At 36.4% G+C, this 23938-nt stretch overlaps 1 protein-coding gene across 2 annotated transcripts in view; it reads right to left on the reverse strand.

Annotated features, from left to right (window-relative positions):
• Nucleotides 1-6972: 6972 nt before the first annotated feature.
• Nucleotides 6973-23938, reverse strand: part of SPATA17 (spermatogenesis associated 17) — a 197225-nt gene continuing 180259 nt past the window's right edge. For both annotated transcript variants that reach the window (XM_001490428.5, XM_014738070.2), the window contains one exon: nt 6973-7055. In XM_001490428.5, the coding sequence (XP_001490478.4) occupies nt 6975-7055 (81 nt within the window). In that variant the 3' untranslated portion in view covers nt 6973-6974. The remainder of the gene's footprint in view (nt 7056-23938) is intronic.

Below are 23938 nucleotides of genomic sequence, written 5' to 3' on the forward strand. Positions count from 1 at the left end.
AATTTACTACAAAGAGTTAGGAAGTTCACTGTTGAAGAGGTAACACAAAAAATGTAGTGAGTTGTAGTGAGTTAGATAAGCTTAAAGACAGGAGCTAACTAGAATTTTATTTAATTCATGGAATACAGACCAATCCAAGCGATATTTTCCAGCGGTTCATTCACTCACTCCCTCACTTGTTTTTCAGTAAAAATTTATGCTGTACGTAAACCGGAGCTTGGACCAAGTGAGTTCTATTGATCCAGCAATACTGCCACTTTTCAAGTATTACTATGAACTTAGATAAGTTCTACATATAATTTTGCGATTTTATTAATATTCCACCTTGTTCCTAAAAGGTTTGAGCCAGTTTACAATAGAAAAGAAAACAATATGGATGAGAAAATCAGGGAAAAGTTAAAAGAGGAACTGAGGAAAAGAAAATTACACTGGAGATAAGATTAGCACATAAAATGGACACCATGTATTTGTGAGAAGTAGGTCATAAATGTGAGGGACCAGAGTAAAAAAGAGATACAATCAATAACAAGAGTCACGATTCCCCTGAAATAAGAATACCATCTGGAGTTTACAACCATAATAATAAATAAGGATAATTACTCAAAAATTTATGGATATGAACGGTTATTTCTCAAAAGGAACACTTCACCCAAGCAGCAATCAGAACTTGACCTCAGGATCAACCAACTTAGTGTATATAAAAATCTATACCCAAAATCATATACAACATAGCTATAAATGGTTGAGACTAGCTAAAAATAACATGCCATAATGTGTGCATTCAAGTGAGCAAGGCTGTCTTTATAGGTGTTATCTTAAGAAATTATCTACTATTTTATAGCTTCTATTCCTTGAAACATTTTTGGAATTTCTTTAACATTCATCAAACATATATTTTACTTTGTGCCATATGTTCTGCTAGACGTTGGATAGAGGGTATTTATCAAGAGTGACAGTATTTGCCCTTAAAGAAATTAGAGACGAGTGGGGAAGAAAGACATTACCTGACTACAAGAAAGTTGATGAGTGTTTTGATTTCACAAGCACTGGAGGGTCCAATTCTTAATACTCTTAAAGTATATGCCTTTAAACATCCACGGTGGTGCTCTTGATGTTTCTAATTGTCAATCTTCATTCAGAATCAAGTTTCGTGAGTAAGATGGGTGATGAAGTTATTACAGACATTAGGTCTCACTAATTTCTTGAGTGGCCCATATTGAGAATGTAGGAAAGAAATTGTATATAAGTTGATGTAGTGAAGTAGTTTTCCAGAAGAAACAGACTAATTGCTTTCCCCAATTATATTCTCTAATAAGATTCCATGTCTCAGTCTTCTTTCTTCTCAATGAAAAGCATCTTCGACTCATTTGAACACCTCTATAGTTGTGGGAGCTTGTGTGTGAGGGGGTGAAGGACATTACATGGATCAGCTCTCGAGCACCATAAGCACTCAAGAGCTTGGGTCACAGTGAGACAGATAAAACTGGCATTTTCAATAATAAGATACTGAACAGTTACTAAGAATATATCAAGAGGACGAATTATTTTTCTTGGATGTACAGATCTAACTTGAAAAAAGGAGAGAGAGAAAGAGTCGGAGAGAGGTACATCACTACATGTGAACCTTGCAGACTGGGACAGGCCAACTTTTCTGAGCAGAGAAGTCAGATGCCACTCACAATTACTTTTGTTTCTGAATCTCCAAGGATGGGTAACTTTGGAGTATTGAGGCTATGTAATATCAAATAAAATAATGCTGAAAATTATTTTGAAAGAATGAGTTCCCCAAATATTGTGAGCACTGGCAGCAGCATTAGAATAAGATTCCAGTCTCCTAAGATTATTATTACAAAAGAACAGGGATCATTGATTCCATTACTATAAGGTAATACGTCCTATTAAAAAAAAAGAGAAAGATAATCGAGGAAGAGAGAAACTAGGCTTAGTAGAGTTAGAATCATTATAACAAAAGGCCAAGTTAGACACTCCCCAGCCCCAAAAATGTCACCTAGGTTTTTTTTTCATTAGTTGTTTCTAGAGTAAAGCAAGTTTGATTGTTGAATTGTCTGTTATCATCTGGAACAGACTCAGTGCATAATGTTTCAAAGGAATCTGCTGTCCTCTGGATCTAGCTACTTCTACTCAACTTCCGACACTTTATGAAATAAAATAATTCTTTCTTTACTTCTATTATTTTGCATGATACCCAATAATAACATATTTTTATACTCTATTTCTATTCCCCTATCCCAAAATGCCAGCAAATTCTTCCTTGCAATAAATGCTGTCTTATTAAGAAAAGCATTTGCCCTTATCACTTATTTGAATTTTCTACAAGCCCATACTTACTATAACTCCCACCATAATTTGGGCAGTGAATGAACGTTAACTGTTTTTTAAAAAGTAGCACTGAAGATATGAATCTTCTTCACATAAAACGTCACAAATCATGACCCCTGGCATAATAATACCTCATTATAACAGGCAGTTTTAGAAATTCTAGCTTTGGCTATCATATTGACAAGGGCAAGGTTATGGATTGAATCACAAGATTTGTCATGTAGCTTTGAAGCAAGCAATGTTCAGACTCTTCCTAATTCCAGCAATTGTTTAACAAGTTTGCACTAACGTCAGAACCAACAAATATTCATCCAGCATCTACAAAATACCTAATAGATTGCTAATTGTTATTAAAGATTCAAAGGGCTAGAAGGTATACTCTAAAATGTCACAATCTAATCAGTCAGACACTTGCTTTTCATTCAGAAACCATTTACTAAGTGAATACTAGTAATACTAAGTGAATACAACGGGCTAGGTGCAACCCTGTATTTGAGGGTGCCTATGTTTCCACTCCCACACCCACTGGTCTATATCTGCGTATGCCAAGTTCAACGTCCTAATAGGGTTCTAATTGGTCTCATGAGTCACTGTTTCCCTCAGGGCAAAGTTTTCATGCTTAACCACTTCATACCACTCACATTTCAAGCCATTCATCATTCATACTTACACGTTGGCTGCCCTTAACCTGGGTATCTAACGGTGGCCTCACCATTTGTGACAAGGGTGATGGGGTCAGAATATGGTCACTTCGATGGAATAATTTATGGCACTTTTGGTCGCCAGGGGCTGTATCTGTGATAGACATTCTCAGAGGTAAAAGACCCACTATTCACACACTACATATATATTTTTTTCACGCTATAATTCATGACTAGTCACTTGTAAAATTTTATAGTTTATTGAATCATAATAAGAAGTATGGTTTATGTGTATTTTCTGTAGGATCCTCATTTGTATTTTCCTTTTAGAACTCTAGAGCTTTTGAATGAATCAGAGATGCTTCCAATTTCTTCTTTGGACAGATGAGAAACATTTCAGAGGTTAAGAGATTTGTGTCAACTTTACTTAAGTAGAATCCAGGATTCCAGGCAGTGGAGTCTTCTATTCCATGCTCACTTCATGCCTTAACCTCATTTTTACATTTTTTCTTCTTTTATTTTCTAGAAAAAAAACAGCAAAATAAAAAAAAAAAAAAAGAACCCGATAATTTAAGAGTTCTCAAGTTCTCTAAATCTTCCTCACTTAGACTTAGCTCAGTTAAAAGTCTGGAAGGCTATACCCCTGATTTGACTCATTTCTAGCCCTGCTGGCATTACTGTATTCTCTGTTCTCTGTCTACACCAGGGCAGATCCTGAAAAGCAACACTGATTGTGTGTGTCACTAGACAGCGTTCAGCCAATGTACCTCAGTGATAGAGACACACAGTGGAACATCTGTTATATCATCTTTATTTAAAGGACAATTTACCCAAGAGAAAAATACTAAAGATATCTTGATTTTTGTTTTGTTTTATTTTGTTTTTTGCCAATTCACTACGACTAAAGTGAAAACGGTTATGGATTCACATAGTGCCAAACTGAATGACAAGGTTTAATAATTTTTCCTGTTGAGTTAAAAATATAACCCCAACAGGCACATATTTAGCTTGTATGCCTAATTATTACCCTCCTTCAGATAACTTCTTTTTCCTTACACAGCTGCTAAGACCTTATTTCCCCTGGAAAAAGACAATGAAATTTCACCCCTTTCCCAGTCAGGAGCTAATCAAACTTATTTTTCATTTTACTTTTTTACTCAAGGATTTGAGTCATTCGTATGCCAACTTCTATGAAAAAGGGGAAAAAAAGACACTTTTTTTTCATGCATAACAAATAATTTAATTAAAATGTATCTCATCTGGCCTCAAAATGGAACCACTTTTTTAGGACAAAGACAGCCTGGACCAAAGTCCATTGGAAGACAGAATTTGAGAAAATTGAGAAACACATAATGCAAGAAAACTCACATCAATGCAGGACTAACCAATGATTTCTAATTTTATCTCAGAAATCTTACCTTCTAAGATAAGAAATCTTATCTTGTAATGTTGTGCTTTATCTTGATAATTTTTCTCCACTCTAATCTTTAAAGAAATTCTGTTTGGAAAGATGAACGAAGCTAAAAAGATGGCAAAGCAATCAGACAGGATATGGTATACATATTCTGATTTAGATGAAGCTGCCTTTGGGAAACTATCAAAGGCTACAAACGTGAACAGTTATAAAAAAAATATTGGAGAAATTAAAAGGAGTCCCATCATTCTAGCCGGAGAGTAGATTTGAAAATATGTGTGCTTATAATCTAATTCACTCTGAACAATTTCAGTGGCTGAAATCTTAGTGTATTAATCAAAATAGGTAGGGATAGCCTCTGTTTATCCTAAATTCAGACATGAGAAAGGAAAGAAAGATTAATCTGATAAAGGCATCACTATTTCTAATCGGACTGATGGGAAAATGGAGTATGGGGTAAGAGGCAATGGCGGGTGAATTATAGTGAAGTGATGAACTACCGTGAAGCTGAAGCAATCAAATAGATAGCTCTCAAAATTACTACAGCATCTTTATTCAACACGTTGGTGCAAGTGTCCCCGTCTTGGCCTTCTTTACTAAGAGCAGAAGCACTTTGTTGAATTCGGTGAAATTAAATCTTAATAGAAGAGCCTTAGCAAAGGCGACTACCCTTCACTTACCAAAATTAAACACGAGACATTAATTTCCTTTCTAAGAGGAGGAGATGACATTTTGATTATATTTTTAATTCACAAAATAGTTAAAAATCCAAGAGAAGAGTTGGCAAACATTTTTTGAAAATTTCTGACACATATTTGTCTCTGTGCATTGTGCACTCTTTTTGAAGTAATGTGAAACCTTTGTTACTCATCCTTGTCTTTCTTACACATAATTTAGCAAGCAATTATTTTATCTTCAGAAAAAAAGATAATTGTCTCTAAATTTTTCTGATCGAATAGAATAAAGTGAAGATGTTTTTGTAATTGGTAGAGAAGAGCAAGTAGTACCTATTGCAGTATTCAGTTTTAAAATTTTGCTTGTGTCTGATTAGACAAAAATTTCAAAAAGTAAAAATACAAAGAACTACCCCCTAAAAAGCTACCCATAATCTCACAATCCGGAGACAACCACCATTAACATTTTTGCCTTATACAAATGTATACACATGTAACATACAGATAAGTGCATGCATTTTTTATACATAAATACACATTATATATATATATATATAGATGTGTGTGTATACACACACACATATACATATTTTTTAATGGAATCAGACCTCACAGCTTCCTTTGAATCCAGCCTTCTTTTCTTAAAAATATATTGAGGGATTTTTTTCAAATTAATGGGTGCGGATCTACGGTAACATTTTTAATGTCTTCATGGTATTGCATTTTATGTATCTTATCATTTATTTAACTCTGCATATATTGAGTATTCAAGTTGCTTTCAATCTTTCCCCATTATAAACAGGATCTATCTTTGAATTAAAATCTGAAGTCACTCACAAATATGAAAAATGTTATTTAGACTTCTTCATACCGCAAGTCACACATAATAGATAAAGACTGCAATGGGTAATGATCCCTTATAAACCTTTGAAACCACTTGACGTCATGTGTCTGTAGTTTTCTGTTAGCTCAGAATATTTCATATTTCCACTCGTGGATTCCTTTGGAGTAGTGAGAGGTAGACATTGCTCTCCGCATTTAACATGCTGACTTCTAAGCTGAAGTCATATGTTGGGGAGGGGAGACACTAACAGTAATTCTAAGGAACCTAAGTTGCTTGAATCTACTTGTGCTCCTTCCAATGGACCAGTGCTTCCCCTGGAGTCTTGGTGTGCAAGGATACCTGGGGAATTCTGTCTAGCATGATTTCTCATTCCTGCCTCCTTTCCTTCAGCTGAAGTGATCATTACTGTCTTCATCCAATACTTCCTTTAAATTTGGCTGAAAATGCCAGAATACCTCCTATTAGCCTTACTTTAACTGTAATCACTTCTCTATTCTAAAACACCTTAGCAATTAAATACAGCATTGATTGTGAGCTTATTTTGTAATCTTGAATTTTATGTGGGTATCTCTCTTCTTCTCTAGGCTGGAAACTTTAATAATCAGAGACCCTAGAAGCTATTTATTTGGAATCCCCTAAAGACAACTTGTACTTCAAATAACACATATATTGAATATAGCATTTTAAACTGGACTGTATCAACACAGTTCTGAAAAATATTTTAGCTTTTGGACACTATCAATATGTTTTAATTGTATTGTGTAAAGCTGTTCCTTATATTAACTAATTTAAAGAGAAAGGATACTTCAGATTTTTCTCAGTTCTATTTCTTAATGTATTTTGAGTCTGTTTTGGAGAAGAGATTTAAAAAATAAAATCCATGGTTTGTGGATGTTGAAAATCATTAGACTAGAATGAAAAAAATACATGCAGTTTTATTATATACAAATATTATTATAGCATAGTTTTAAAAATGCTTGATAAGGTAAGTCAATTTCATTTGATTTTTTCATGTTATTTAATATACTTTTCAAAGTAATTTTTAGCAAAAATACATACCTTTATACAATTTGTCCAGCTTTTGAATATAATTTTCCATACTTTGAGAAGAGATCAAATGATGGTAATACGGTTTGGAAATCCTAGGAGGAAAAAGATCAAAAATTTCTACAGAGATCTTACTGCCCTTGTATTATAATTATTATTATTATTATTTTATTGTAATCTATATTATATTAAATTGCTAGACAGGTGTCATTTAACAACACTTCAAGTTTCCCATGATACCCTCAAATGAAACAAAATTAGCAGGTAAGTTTTATCATTTGAAAGGCAGCGACATTGAAGCTTTCTTAAACACACAGTTTTGAATAGCTGTGGATGGCCCCCTCACGACGCTCTGGGCAATGCGACGATCACACACAGCCACCTGTCTTCAAGAGGCTCACAATCTAAATTTTTCACCTTGACCTGTGTAAGGCCCCGAATGATCATGCTTCTGGGTCCTTTTCTGACGTGATTTATTTTCTTTGACACTTCCCTTCACTTAATCATCTCTAGCAACACTTCTGTTTACTGAACACATTTCTTCTCAGAGTCTTTGTACTTACAGATGCCTCCACATAGAAAGCTTTGCCTTCAGTTATTCCCACGGTTCATTCTCTCCCTTCATCACATCTCTGTTCAAAGAGGCCCTCCCTGACTGCTGGATAGAAAAGAGCACCCCTGAAACTTTCTGTCACCTGAACTGGCTCTATTTTCTTCGCTAATTACCAGTCTTTGGTATTATATATTTATTTATTTTGTGTCCCCCATGAGACTATAAGCTTCATAGGGATAGGTACTTTGTTTCGAGGAAAATAAATATTTGTTGATTGAATGAATGAAAAGGGAAAGGTGACAGGCCTAAATAACTCTAATAGAGGGCCAACTGTGGTAAGTACCGCAGAATTGATTCAAATGAACGCTAAAGGAGTTCAGAGGCAAGAGGGGAAACATCATTTTTTGTTGGGTAACCAGAGAAGTAGCATTTGACTGATGATAGAAATGAATGCTTTTCATCCATGTTAAACAGGCAAGGTCATGAAAGAGGTAAAGTACTAAATCAACAGTGACTACTGTAAATAAATGGTCAGATATATAAAGGTATATGTTTCTTCTCAAAAAGGAGGTCTCTCTTTAATGGACATGATTTCGGATTTTTTCTTCTTAAGAAAACGTTGGAAAGAATGACCTCTGCCTTGGACCCACCTCTCTAGAGAGTTCATACATTATGAATACACAAAAAATAAATCTGTTAAGGAATATGCAGGTACCTCTGTCGCTAGAGACCTGGTTCTCCTCTCTGACACAACAGAGTCCCTAACCCTCAATATCTGCTTTTATGACTAATGCTCCTCAGGTCCCAGGGAAAAGCTCCAGATCTGTTGCTCTGTGTTTGTGAAACAAAAATGACCAAGTGACATGAAGGACGGTAGGTTGTAACAGACACTGCTTTCCAGTACAAAGAAAGTTTGAGTGACAAAAGTGCTTAGATAAAAGACAAATTATTTAATTTGAACAAAACCCTTCCTGTTGGATAGCATGAATGCAATAGAACTTTATATAATGAGGAATTATCCCCCTGTGGTGCTGAACATTCAGATTCTTTCTCTCTTTTTATTCCAAATTGTGATTCTAGAGGTACTTAGGAATCGAGAGAGTATTTGCAAGAGTTGCATGTGACATATGTGACATTGCAGGAGCATTTTGCAATAGTAAATAATTCATATTATTCTTAAATTTGAATGTATGAAGTTTAGGCCTATGTGTGAAACATGGTAGTGATTTTTTTATGTTGGCATTTGATGAACACTGAAACCTAGAACCATCAATAGTTTTAGTTTTATAAACATATACAACAATTTAAGTTTCAAAAAAGTAAACGAAAAGGTTAATTTTATTTTAGTGATCTTAGTTTAAGCTTTTGATATTGACTAATTATATTTATTCCTCATTTTAATATAATAGATAATTTTGACTATTTAAAATAACTCTTTTTTTTTGTGAGGAAGATTGGCCCTGAGCTAACATTTATGCCCATCTTGCTCTATTTTATGTGGGATGCCACCACAGCGTGGCTTGATGAGCAGTGCTAGGTCCATGCCCAGGATCCAAACCTGTGAACTCTGGGCCACCGAAGTGGAACATGCAATCTTAACTACCACACCACCAAGCCATCTCCCAATAACTCATTTTTAAAACATGTAAATAAGTTTAAATTTTTGTTTTTTATGTTTAACATATTTTTGATAAAAGTATATTCAAATTGTATATAGTTTAAATAGATTTATATTTTCTATTTAAGTCCAATTTATACTATTATTGATAATGTAACACAAATTAAATGAAAATCTTGATTCTAAAAAATATAATTAATGATTATGCTGAAATAAATGTAAGGAAAATGAATTATATGGGATACATAATTATGCATAACTTATGTATGTCTTTATTTTATCACTTATCCAAACATTATAGACCTATCAAGAGATAACCCTGTCATGGAAACAATTATTACAGTCTGTTGTCTGTATATATATATTTTTTTTGATGAGGAAGATTGGCTCTGAGCTAACATCTATTGCCGATCTTCCTTGGTTTTGCTTGAGGAAGATTGTCCCTGAGCTAACGTCTGTGCAGATCTTCTTCTACTTTGTATGTGGGATGCTGCCAAAGCGTGGCTTTGATGAGGGGTGTGCAGGTCCACACCTGGGATCCGAACCCATGAACGGTGGGCTGCTGAAGCAGAGTGCATGACTTTAACCACTACGCCACTGGGCTGGCCCCATTCTGTTGTCTATAGTTTGTCAACTTTAGATCTTTATTTTACATGTAGTTTTTGATGTTGTTGTTATAAAGGTATTTTTATTAAGGTAAGATGACACAACATATTTTATTTAACAGTTAGCTTGACTTATAGCTTTTAAATCAGACTTGATATGTGGCCTCCATTGCTCTTGCTTAACGTTCTGTAAATGTTGGGGGGGAGGCTGCTCTTCATACACTTAGAGACCTAAGCAATTGACTATCAGCCTCTCTTCCCTAGACACAGAGTGCTTTTCCTTTAAAGGCTTTGCTTTCCAAACTTCCAAAATCTTTTTTGCATCTGTCTTCTAAACCACTTCCGTATTCTCAACACCTTTGTAGAAGCAGCAGTTACTCATCTGGACTCTGGTTTCTGGTCTGATATGTAGAGTTTGGAACTCATTGCTCCTAACCCCACAAAAGGAAAAAAGCTAAGCAAATTTCACATCAACAACTCTTCTTAGATTGATCAGAGAATTACAGTCAGAGGGCAAATTGCTGCCCTGAAAATGGATAAGATAAATAAGCAGATACAGAGAATCACAATTTACCAGGAGCAAAAGCTCAGGAAGAGAAGTGTACTGCTGAAGCCAATACCACAGAAACACCTTCAACTAATTGACAAATTCCTGGTGGCTCAGTGTGGCCTAGCTTGACAGTTAAGAACACTAAGGGGAGGGGATGGCCCAGCAGCATAGCAGTTAAGTTTGCATACTCCACTTCAGTGGCCCGGGGTTCACCAGTTCAGATCCTGGGCACAGACCTACGCACCACTTATCAAGCCATGCTGTGGCAGGCATCCCACATGTAAAGTAGAGGGAGATGGGCATGAATGTTAGCTGAAGGCCAACCTTCCTCAGCAAAAAGAGGATTGGTGGTGGATGTTAGCTCAGAGCTAATCTTCCTCAAGAAAAAAAAAAAAGAGTAAAGCAGAAGTAAAGACTTGCAGACAAACAAATATTAAGGAAATTTGTCACCAGCAGACCTACCTTTCAAGAAATGTTAAAAAGAAGTTTTCAGAGAAAAGGAAAATGACAATAGGTCAGAAACTTAGCTCTACATGAAATGAGGAGCATTAGAGAAGAAATAAATGAAGGTAAAATAAACCTTTTATTTTTAGTTTTCTTAATCAACCTTACAGGTAACATATCTGTTATCTGAATATGTTGTTCAAAATAATAATAATGACAACATAATCAGTGATTGTAGCTTATGGATAAGGTAAGTGAATGACAGCAATGTTATAAGGGATAAAAGGGAGGAATTGGGAATAATCTGTTAGAAAGTACTTGAGGGGCTGGCCTAGTGGCACAGCAGTTAAGTTTGCACATTCTGCTTTGGCGGCCCAGGGTTCGCTGGTTCGGATCCTGGGTGTGGACATGGCACCACTTGGCAAGCCATGCATGCTGTGGTAGGCATCTCACATACAAAATAAAGGAAGATGGGCACAGATGTTAACTCAGGGCCAGTCTTCCTCAGCAAAAAGAGGAGAATTGGCAGCAGATGTTAGCTCAGGGCTAATCTTCCTCAAAAAAAAAAAAAAAAAGGAAGCGCTTGAACTACTCATGAAGCAGTATAACATTATTTGAAAGTGGACTTGGGTTAGTCACAAATGTATTTTCCAAAATCTAGAGCAACCACTAAAAATGTTTTTTAAATGAAGTATAATTGATATGCTAAGAGAGGAGAGAAGTGTAATCATACAAAACACTGAATTTAAACTAGAGAAGCCTGAAAGAGTGGAAGGCAAAAACAAAAACAAAAACAAAAAATAAAAAGCCAACAAAGAACAGGGCAATGAATGGAAAACAGTTACAAATATGGTGGATATTAATCCAATTACATTAATAATCACTTAAAGGTGAATGGTCTAAATATAACAACAAAAGGCAGAGACTGTAGATAAAAAAGCAAAAGCCAACTATATGCTGGCTACATGAAACCCAGTTTAAATACTAAAGCACAAACAGATTAAAAAGTAAAGGGATGGAGAAAGATATACCATGCTAACATTAATCAAGAAAAGCTAGAGTAGCTATATTAATTTCAGACAAAACAGATTCCAGAGTAAAAAAATTATCAGGGATCAAGATGGGAATTACATGATAAAGGGGTCAATTCTCAAAGAAGACATGACAATCTCTAATGTGTATGTGCCGAGTAACAGAGTATCAAAATACACGGAACAAAAAGAAACAGAACTGCATGGAGAAACAGACAGACTTACTATGGTAATTGGAGACTTCAATACCCCTTTATAAACAACTGACAAATCTAGCAGGCAGGCAATCAGTAAGAATACAATTGAGCTGAACAGCGCTATCAACCAACTAGATATAATTGACATTTATAGACTACTTCATCCAACAATAGCTGACACATTCTTCTCAAGTTCACTTGGAACATTTTCCAAGACAGACCACATTCTAGGCCATAAAATATACCTTAACATATTCAAAAGAACAGATATCATACAAAGTATGGTCTTAGACCACAATGAAATCAAACTAGAAATCAGTAACAGAAAGATAACTGGAAAATCCCAGAATATTTGGAAATTACACAAAACACTTATAAACAACCATGGGTCAAAGAAGAAACTACAAGAAAAATAAAAAAAATATTTCAAACTAAATGAAAGTTAAAAAACATCTTAACAAAGTTTGTAGGATGCAGCAAATGCAGTGCCTAGAGGGAAATTTATAGCATTGACCACATATAGTAGAAAAGAAGAAAGATCTAAAATCACTAAGCTTCCACTTAAGGAAACTAGAAAAAGAACAGCTTAAATCCAAAGAAAGCAGAAGAAAATAAAATCAGAGCACAATTCCATGAAATTGAAAGCAGGAAATCAGTAGAGAAAATCAACAAAACCAAAAGCTGGTTCTTTGAAAAGATCAATAAAATTTATAAACACCAAGCCAGACTAAGAAAAAAGAGAGAAGACACAAATTATTAATATCAGAAAGGAAAGATGGACCGTCACTACTGATCCTATGGACATTAAAAGGACAATAAAGGAATAGTATGAACAACTCTACGCTCACAAATTTGATAACTTAGGTGAAATGGACCAATTCCTTGAAAGACACAATCTATCAAAACTCATACAGGGAGAAACGGATAATCTGAATAGGCCTATATCTAGTTCAAAAATTGAATTAATAATAAATAACCTTCCAAACCATGCCCAGACGATTTCACTGGTGAATTCTACCAAACAAGGAAGAAATGATACCAAGTCTTTATAAATTGTTCCAGAAAACAGGAGCTTCCTACAGGAAGCACTTCCTATCTCGTTCTATTTCATCATCTGTAAAATGAAGACGTTTGTCTCACAGGGTTGTGAAGATTAAACATGATGAAACATCTGGCACTGAGCACTAGTATCTTCCTCCACCTTTCCTTCAAAAGTAAAACTCTACGCACCATGTTCTTTCAAAAATCAAATTAAATAAATCTCATTGGCACCTATGGGAGACTAATTATGGTGCAATAAATGTAGTGAAGCAGGACTCAAAGGATTTTGATCATAACCTCCATCAGTAAAAATATTTTGAGCAATCACTGTCAATATATGTCTAGTTATTGGTGCTAACTCATATGTGTAATACTGTGGTAGTATAATGAAATGTTAAGTAGAAATACAAATGAGATAAATAGAAATAGAAATTCTAATATTTTTTCCCTTCATTTCTGTGGATCTTCTTGTGAACTTAATTTTGAACTCCTCCACTATAATGCAGGAAGCATCATGTAATTCTGTGCTATACTTTCATCTGTGCATTCCACTGAAATCTGAGCATCTACAGTGTGTCAGTACTATGGTAGCTGGCTTCTGACTAATGGTAGCCGAAACTTAGTCGTATCTTCCCAGGAGCGCTCACAGGCTAGTGGGAGAGTCAGACAACAGGCATTTACCGTTGAGAGATAACCAAGGATTGACTCTTCAAGTACCCACACTCCACATCCCTTAAAAGAAAATCTTTCAGAAATTCTTTATCAATCTTATTTTTTAATTGAAACCCTACATTCTTACTTGGCCCTAGTCAACCAATAAATCTTACCTCTGATACAGGAAGAGGTGAATATTCCGTTAAGACAGTTTTGGTTTGGGCAAAAATCTGGTGCTGGTTTTCATTTGTTTAAAATTTGCCTCTAACACCTAAAACAGGCCACCTTGCCATGGGAAGCTATTTAAGAGCTCAAGAGAACCACCTGCACAATTCTCGTGCAGTGTCACTTTTTAAACAGGCGTGGGGGATTGGTTTTCCGAAAAATAACTTCATCAAGAAAAAACACTGGGGATGGTAAATTCTAAATCCTGCCACAGCCCTTGCTTGCCAGAGCAGACAGCTTTTGCTATTAGGATGCCCAGCCAAACACAAATAATCCACTGCCAAAATGAGTTCCTTGGGACAATTTAGGAGTGTTTGGAAGTGAATGGCTCTTTGAGCTGGAAGGCAGCCCAGGTCCATTTTCAAACCCAAGTCAAAATGACAAAGAGCAAATTTCCTGGGCCACTCACCCCCTAAATGTAGGATTACTTTAGATTGGCAGCTGTACTGTTTATCTAGTTATTTAAGGCTTTTCGTCACATACTCACAACTGAGTACTTAAACAGCCAGCTTCAATGTTGGTAAGCAACACACTGTCGATACACCATACTGGACAAAACCTCCAAGATTAGAGGGACAAGATGGAAATCACAGGTTATGCACGTATCATTCAGCTCAAAATATATTTTTTCCTTTCTTTTCTGGTGAGGAAGATTGGCTCTGAGCTAACATCTGTGCCAATCTTCCTCTATTTTCTCTATGTGGGATGCCACCAGTGTGGCTTGATGGTCCGGGATCCAAGCCCACAAAACCTGGGCCACCAAAGTGGAATGCACAAACTTAACCACTATGCCACCAGGCCGGCCCCTTAAAATATTTTTTACATATTCAGCTCCAAAGCATTGCAAAGATTTTTCTCTTACTGCTAAAAAAAGGGGGGGGAGGAAGGGTAGCAAAAGTGTTTAGCTGAATATCAAATACTAATTTAATTGAAAATATTTCCTGAATGAAGACCACAAGTAAGTTTGGTTAGCCCTTGGGATTTTCCATAGTCTTCAAATGAGAGCTCACAGGCAGGTTTAAAAGATCACCTGGCATTATTCCTACACAATCAAATTTTGTTCTCGTTACATGTAGAAAATTCTGTGATGACTTGAGCACAAAAGAATATACAGGTAATTGTTCACAATTGTAGTTGTGTTGTAGGAGTTATTCTCTTTTTTCTGTTCACTCTGACCTTTCAAGAAAACATCCTAAAGCATCCTCTATTATTTGTGTTCTCTCAATCCCGCAGATTTAGGATTTACCGTGTAATCTTTTGATTAAATCATTTGTACGTGTTCCCAAAGAAAGAGATTTTAGCTGACATTGAGTTGATGATGCACCGTCAATCTGTAACTAAAAGGAAACCAAGTTCGTTGGTATATTATGCTCAGAGTTTCATTGACGGTATTTGCAAAGGTTGTTTGAAAACTTTCTGATGGTTTCTACTCTGAGACAGTATCGTTTTGGAGCCAAGCCACCTGGGTTGGAAATCTAGCTTTATTCTTCAGAGCTTTGTGAGCTTGGACAACTTATCTAGGCTCTGAGATGCTTGTATCCTTATTTGAAAGACAGAGATGAAATAATACAAAAATCATAATACCCTATTCACTGGATTGTTACAATGATCATATGAGTTCATATATACAAATTAAATACATATATACAATTTAAAATAGTATCTGGCATATAGCAAGTACTTAATAACTGTTGGTTATTTTCAAACTAAGAAATTCTCAAATACTCCTATTCTTTGGGAAATAGTTGTGGATGAATAATGCTAAATAGTCACTTATTCTAAGGTCATTTATATTTGACTTTGCTATCAGACTCCTACTTTTATTTCAATGTGGGTACACCTAAATTCTAAAGTTATATATTTGTGTTTCTATTCATTCTTTTTCCATTTTTGTACAACTTTCTTCTTTTTCATACTTTTATCAGTGTTTCTCTTATTTAATTCACGCTCCTCCTCCATCTTTATAGCCTTGGCTATAAATACACAGGTGAGAAATGGCAGGCGAGACATGTAAATTGAAGGATGAGTAATGGAGTATCTTGTTTGACCAGTTCATTGTATTATGGTGTATAAGTATTACTGCCATAATAAAAGAGATACAAGATATAAAGATGTATCAGAAGAAATAGATCTAGATATATATATATAGATGTACATATAAAATGTGGTCTTAATTGTTTTAATTTCAACTAAAAACAATAAGAATGTCATCTAAATAAAGTCACTGAAACAGAACATCCAACTAGATACAATGGTGTAGTGAGAATGATCTGTAGTCTGCTAGTTGGTTTGATAACAAAGCTAATGATACCAGGGAAGAAGTTCCAGTAACATTAATTTCATATACGAAGACAGCCCATTTTAAATGTAGAGAATGCTATATGAAACTGGCACTAAACGGAAAGTTTCAGCTTGCATACGGTTGTTGTACTGGAAAATATGCTGCAAAACTATTCAGAGGGGATATCAGAATGGCTTAAGGAGAACGACTTAGAGTGGGGAACAACAACTGAAACCAGCATGTGACATTCCTAAATAGTAAGTGTTTCTTAGTAGGAAAGAATCTGATTGCCTCTATGCAGTGAGGCACTCCAAGAAAATCCTCAAGAGGGGAAAGAACTGCTAAAAGACAGGTCACACTGTGTTCACAGTTGTATTCTCAGGGTTTAGCATTGTCAGATACAAAATAGGGGCTAGGAAAATATTATTTGGCCAAAGGAATGACTGAATAATGAATAAATAGACTTGGTCCCGGGGAAACCATGAACTGTTCAAAGGTTGAGTCTTCTGGAATAGCACATCTTTACTCTCTTGTTCAACCTCATCACGCTAGAAACCAAGAGAAGCAGATAGAAGTTGTATGTCCCAGAAATAGTTTTCAGGATTGCTGTGAAGATAGTGGTATAGGAGGAATCAGAACTCGCCTCCTCCCATGGACACAACAAATTTACAACTACTCTTGGAACAATTACCCCCGAGAGAGAACCATAAACTGGATAAAAAGAACCCCCATAACAAGGGACAGTGCTGACTGAGGCGGAAGAGGGAGAAATATCTTTCTGGAAAGGAAAAAGCCACATTCTAGCTGTGGCGCTTCGGCTGCAAGCAATCTTAAGGCACAAGCTTTCCCTGGGGGAGTGGGGGATCCGAGCAGGAGGGCTTTAGCATAATAAGCAGTTTTTTGACTCAGGACAACCAAGATGAGTGTCACAACATCTGGCTTTGCTGGTTACTAAAAACAACACAGAATATCCCCAGAAAAGTTATGGAACATACTAGAAAGAAAAGCCTGCTCTTAAAGGGCCCACCACAAATTTGCTTGTTCCACAAAGTGACACAAAATTGCCGGAAAGAAAGATACATAGTTCTTTGGTGAAATAGACTCACTTGATAGGCTCTGGGGGACATCTTAGGGAGGCAGGTGGTGGCTGGAACCACCTCCCCAGGGACAAAGACAGTGGCAGCAGCCATTCTTGTGACCTAGTAAAGGTACGCTGACTCAGACTCTGGCAGATGCCATTGGAGTTTTTCTCCTGGCCTGTTAGCACAAGGGTTTGCCTCACCCACAAGAGCACCAACTTGATCCAGCTCAGCCAGGGCAGGCAGCCAGCTCTAGGGACTTGCTCCACCCACCAGGAAGCCCTCAGGGAACTTGTGGACCCACATAGGCAGGGTATGTGGGACCCCTGCAGCAGGGTGAGTGGGTCTGCCTCTCTGGGGTAAGGCATGCACAAAGGGCAGGCCTGCATTGGTGGAGTGTGTGGGGCCTCTGCAGCAGGGCAAGTGGGTCCCCATTAGCAAGGCAGGGCAAGTGCATGGGGCAGGACTGTGTTTATGGGGTGCATGGGCATATGCACAGTGGGGCTTTTCCAGCTGCAGCAGACTTGTGCTTCCTAAACAGCCACACAGGGGGTCTGCCACACCTTACAATGCCTGAAGTAATTGTGTGCTGCCTTGCCTGGGGCTAGCCCAACCGAGGTGCATTCCTGAGAGACGTTACAGCCTCTTAGGTGAGAGGGCTATGGCAATTGTGAGCCCCTGAGCCTAGCAACCAGCCACGCTGGGGGGGTACTCACTTAACAGATAAACTGCAACAGGAATGTGCTATTAGACCTTGCAGCCAAATGTGCTGGGGCTCCCCAAACCCAATTTACAAACAGCTGGCCAGGAAGGGAAAGCCTAGACTCCCTGGGTACCTGCAGTAAGAGCAACCCTGCCACAGCAGAAGGACACAAGTGGCTCACTTGGTGGTCACTCCTGGAACATTTGGACTGGTGGCAAGATGGAAGTACACTGCTGGGCCTCAAAAGGTGTCTCTTACATAAGGCCACTTCTCCAAGATCAGGAGATGTAGTTGACTCACCTAATACATAGATATAAGCACAGAGAAAGAGGCAAAATGAGGAGACAAAGGAATACATTCTAGGCAAGCGAACAGGACAAAATCCCAAAAAAGAAATAAATGAAACAGAAACAAGCAACCTACCCAACAAAGAGTTCAAACAAAAAGTCATAAGGATACTCACTGATCTTGGGAGAAGACTGGATGAACACAGTAAGAATGTCAATAAAGAATTAGAAAATATAAAAAAGAACCAATAAGAAATGAAGACTACAATACTGGCAATGAAAAATTCATTAGAGGGACTCAACGGCCGAGTAGATGATACAGAAGAATAGATCAACAAGCTGGATGAAAGACTAGAGGAAATCACCCAAGCAGAACAGACAAAAGAAAAACGAATTGAAAAGAATGAGAACAGTCTAAAGAAACTCTGGGACAATGTCAAGCACACTAACATTCATATTATAGGTGTCCCAGAAGGAGAAGAGAGAGACAAAGGTGTAGAGAATCTATTTGAAGAAATAATAGCTGAAAACTTTCCTAATCTAATGAAGGAAACAGACATCCAAGTACAGGAAGCACAGAGAGCACCAAAAAAATCAGGAAGAGAAAGGCAACAAGCGACATACAGAGGAAACCCCATAAGGCTATCAGCTGACTTAGCCGAAACCCTACAGGCTAGAAGAGAGTGGTATGATATATTTAAAGTGCTGAAAGGAAAAAACCTACAGCCAAGAATACCCTACCCAGCAAGGTTATCATTCAGAATGGAAAGAAAGATAAAGAGTTTCCCAGACAAGCAAAAATTAAAGGACTTTATCACCAAGAAACCAGTTTTAAAAGAAATGCTAAAGAAACTTATTTAAGTGGGAAAGAGAAGACCACAAATAGGAATAAGAAAATTATTTTTAAAAAAAACAAGCAATAAAATCACTGGTAAAGGCAAAAATACAGTACAGGTAGCAAAAGAGTAGAACATTTAGAAAGAGGTCAAATTAAAGAGACTATGAACTCAATATAGATTGCTATATACATAGATTATTATATCCGAACCTCATGGCAATCACAAACCAGAACCCTATAATAACTACACAAATAAGTAAGAGAAAGGAAATCAAACATACTACTAAAGAAAGCCATCAAACCACAAGGGAAGAGAGCAAGAGAAGGAGAAAGGAACAGAGAAGAACTACTAAAACACCCAGAAAATAAGTAACAAAATGGCAATAAATACATATTTATCAATAGCTACTTTAAATGTCAATGGACTAAATGCTCCAATCAAAAGGCATAGGGTGGCTGTTTGGATTAAAAAAAAAAACGAAACCCGTGAATATGCTGCATAAAAGAGACACACTTAGACCTAAAAACACTCACAAACTGAAAGCAAAAGGGTGGAAAAAGATATTCCATGCAAATGGCAAAGAAAAGAAAGCTGGGGTAGCAATACTTTTACTATACAAAATAGACTTTAAAACAAAAACTGTAACAAGAGACAAAGAAGGGCACCACATAATGGCAAAGGGAACAATCCAATAAGAGGATATAACAGCGGTAAATATCTATGCACCCAACATAGGAGCACCTAAATGTATAAATCTGTTATTAACAGACATAAAAGGAGAAATAGACAGTAACACCATAACAGTAGGGGACTTCAACACTCCACTTACACCAATGGATAGATCATCCGATAAGAAGATCAACAAGGAAACACTGGCGTTAAATGCCACATTAGACCAGATGGACTTAGTAGATACATAGAGAACACTCCATCCAAAAGTCACAGAATACACATTCTTTTCAAAAGCTCATGGAACATTCTCCAGGATTGATGACATATTAGGCCACAAAACAAGTCTGAATAAATTTAAGAATATCAAAATAACACTAAGCATCTTTTTTGACCAGAAAGGTATGAAACAAGAAATCAACTACAGGAAGAAAATCAGAAAAGCCACAATTATGTGGAGACTAAACAAAATGCTACAGAACAATGATTGAGTCATAAAGAAATCAAAGGAGAAATAAAAAATACCTGGGGACAAATGAAAATGAAAATATGACATGCCAAAATCTATGGGATACAGCAAAGCAGTTCTAAGAAGGAAGTTTATAGCAATTCAGGCCTACCTGAAAAAACAAGAAAAATAGCAAATAAACAATCCAACAGTGTACCTAAAGGAACTGGAAAAAAAAAAAGATGAAATAAAGTCCAAATCAGCAGAAGGAAGGAAATAATAAAAATCAGAGTAGAAATAAAAGATACTAAAAAAAAATAGAAAAAATCAATGTAACCAAATCAATGGTTCTTTGAAAAGATAAACAAAATTGACAAACTTTTAGCTAGACTCACTGAGGGAAAAAAAGAGAAGGCTCAAATAAATAAAATCAGAAATGAAAGAAGAGAAATTACACTGGACACCTCAGAAATACAAAAGATTACAAGAGAATATTACAAAAAGCTATACACCAACAAATTGGAAAATCTAGAAGAAATGGATAAATTCTTAGAATCATACAATCTTCCAAAAAAGAAGAAATAAGAATTTAAATAGACCACTCAGCAGTAAGGAGATTGAAACAGTAACCAAAACCTCCCCAAAAATAAAAGTCCAGGACCAGATGGCTTCCCTGGTGAATTCTACCAAACATTCAAAGATTTAATACCTATCCTTCTCAAACTCTTCCAAAAAATTGAAGCGAATGGAAAGCATCCTAACTCAGTCTATGAGGCCAACATTACCCTGATACCAAAACCAGACAATGACAACACAAAAAAGAAAATTACAGTCCCATATTACTGATGAACATCGACACAAATATCCTCAAGAAAATACTAGCAAATTGAATACAACAATATGTTAAAAAGATCATACACCATGATCAAGTGGGATTTATTCCAGGGATGCAGGGATGGTTCAACATCTGCAAATCAATCAACGTGATACAACACATTAATAAAAGGAAAAATAAAAATCACATGATCATCTCAATCAATGCAGAGAAAGTACTTGATAAGATACAGCATCAATTTATGACAAAAAATCTGAATAAAATGGATATAGAAGGAAAGTACCTCAACAGAAAAAGGCCATATATGACAAACGCACAGTTAATACCTTACTCAACAGTGAAAAACTGAAAGCTATCCCTTTAAGAACAGGAACCAGACAAGGATGCCCACTTTTGCCACTTTCATTTAGTATGGTATTGGAAGTCCTAGCCAGAGCAAACAGGCAAGAAAAAGAAATAAAAGAGATCCAAACAGGAAAGGAAGAAGTAAAACTGCCCCTATTTGCAGATGACTTGATTTTATACGTAGAAAATCCTAAAGAATCCACTAAAAACAACTAGAAATAATAAATGAGTACAGTCAAGTTACAAGAGAGAAAATCAACATACAAACATCAGTTACATTTCTACGCACTAACAATGAAGTAGCAGAAAGAGAAATTAAGAAAACAATCCCATTTGCATTTGCAACAAAAAGAATAAAATACCTAGGAATAAATTTAACCAAAGTAGTAAGAGACCTGTACACTGAAAACTATAAAACATTGTAGAAAGAAATTGAAGAAGACACAAAGAAATGGAAAAATATTCAGTGCTCCTGCACTGGAAGAATTAACATAGTTAAAATGTCCATACTTCATAAAGTAACCTACAGATTCAGTGCAATCCCTATCAAAGGTCCAACAATATTTTTCACAGAAATAGAACAAAGAATCCTAAAATTTATACAGAACAACAAAAGACACAGAATAGCCAAAGCAATCCTGAAAAAAAGAGCAAAGCTGGAGGTATCACACTCCCTCATTTCAAAATATACTACAAAGCCATAGTAACCAAAACAGCATGGTACTGGCACAAAAACAGACACACAGATCAATGGAACAGAATTGAGAGCCCAGAAATAAACTTACACATCTATGGACAGCTAATTTCCGACAAGGGAGCCAAGAACATACGATGGAGAAAGGAGAGTCTCTTCAGTAAGTGGTGTTGGGACAACTGGACAGCCACATGCAAAAGGAGGAAAGTAGACCATTATCTTGTACCATGCACAAAAATCAACCCAAAATGGATTAAAGACTTGAATGTAAGACCTGAAACCATAAAACTTCTAGAAGAAAACAACAGTCTTAGCAGCACTTTTTCAAATACCATGTCTGACCGGGCAAGGGAAACAAAAGAAAAAATAAACAAATGGGACTATGTCAAACTAAAAAGCTTCTGCACAGCAAAGGAAACCATCAACAAAATGAAAACAACCTAACAATTGGGAGAAGATATTTGCAAACCATATATCTGTTAAGGGGTTAATATCCAAAATGTATAAAGAACTCGTACATCTCAACAACATAAAAAGTAACAACCCAACTAAAAAATGGGCAAAAGATCTGAACAGACATTTCTCCAAAGAAGATATACTGATGGCCAACAGGCACATGAAAGGATGTTCAACAGCATTAACTATCAGAGAAATGCAAATCAAAACTACAATGAGATATCACCTCACTTCGGTCAGAATGGCTATAATTAACAAGACAGGAATTAACAAGTGTTGGGGAGGATGTGGAGAAAAGAGAACCCTCGTACACTGCTGGTGGGAGTGCAAACTGGTGCAACCACTACGGAAAACAGTATGGAGATTCCTCAAAAAATTAAGAATAGAACTACCATTTGATGTGGCTACTCCACTGCTGGGTATTTACCCAAAGAACATAAAAACATGAATGCGTAAAGATATATACACCCCATACGTCCACGGCAGCATTATTCACAATAGCCAAGAGTTAGAAACAACCTAACTGCCCACCAAAGGATAAATGGATAAGGAAGATGTGGAATATATACACAATGGAATACTACTCAGCTATAAAAAAGATGAAATCTTGCCCTTTGCAACAACATGGATGGCCCTTGAGGGTATCATGTTAAGTGAAATAAATCAGAGGGAGAAAATCAAACACCATATGATCTCACTCATAAACAGAAGATAAAAACAACAACAACAACAAACAAACAAGCATATAGATACAGAGATTCCTTGGTGGTTCCCAGAGGGGAAGCAGGCAGGGAGAAGGGTGAAAGGAGTGACAGGGCACATGTGTACAATGACGGACTGTAATTAGTCTTTGGGTGGTGAACATAATGTAGTCCATACAGAAATTGAAATATAATGATGTACATCTGAAATTTATATAATGTTATCAGCCAACGTTATCCCAATAAGAATAAATTAAAAAATAAAATCAAAAATAAAATCAGAATAATAAGGCAGTGATGAGGTTCAACATGAAGCCATGTACAAAGCACTCAGCAGTTGCTCAATAATCCCATAGTTGCTCAATAAATGTTAGCCATTATTTAAAAAAAAGAAATTGTTTTCATTTCAGTATAATTTCTCTGAGATTAATAATAAGATAAAGTAGGGGCCGGCCTGGTGGCATAGTGGTTAAGTTCACATGCTCCGCTTTGGCAGCCCAGGGTTCGCAGGTTCAGATCACGGGCACGGACCTAGCACTGTTCATCAAACCATGCTGTGGTGGCGTTCCACATAAAAGAGGGGAAAATTGGCACAGACGTTAGCTCAGCGACAATCTTCCTCACCAAAAACATAAATAAATAAAAAATAAGGTAAAGTATAAATGAAGCTTTAATAAGCAGAATTCTCATAACCCTCTACTAACCCTAGATTTTCACATTATC

This window comes from Equus caballus, chromosome 30 (assembly GCF_041296265.1).
Source record: "Equus caballus isolate H_3958 breed thoroughbred chromosome 30, TB-T2T, whole genome shotgun sequence".
Lineage (NCBI taxonomy): Eukaryota > Metazoa > Chordata > Mammalia > Perissodactyla > Equidae > Equus > Equus caballus.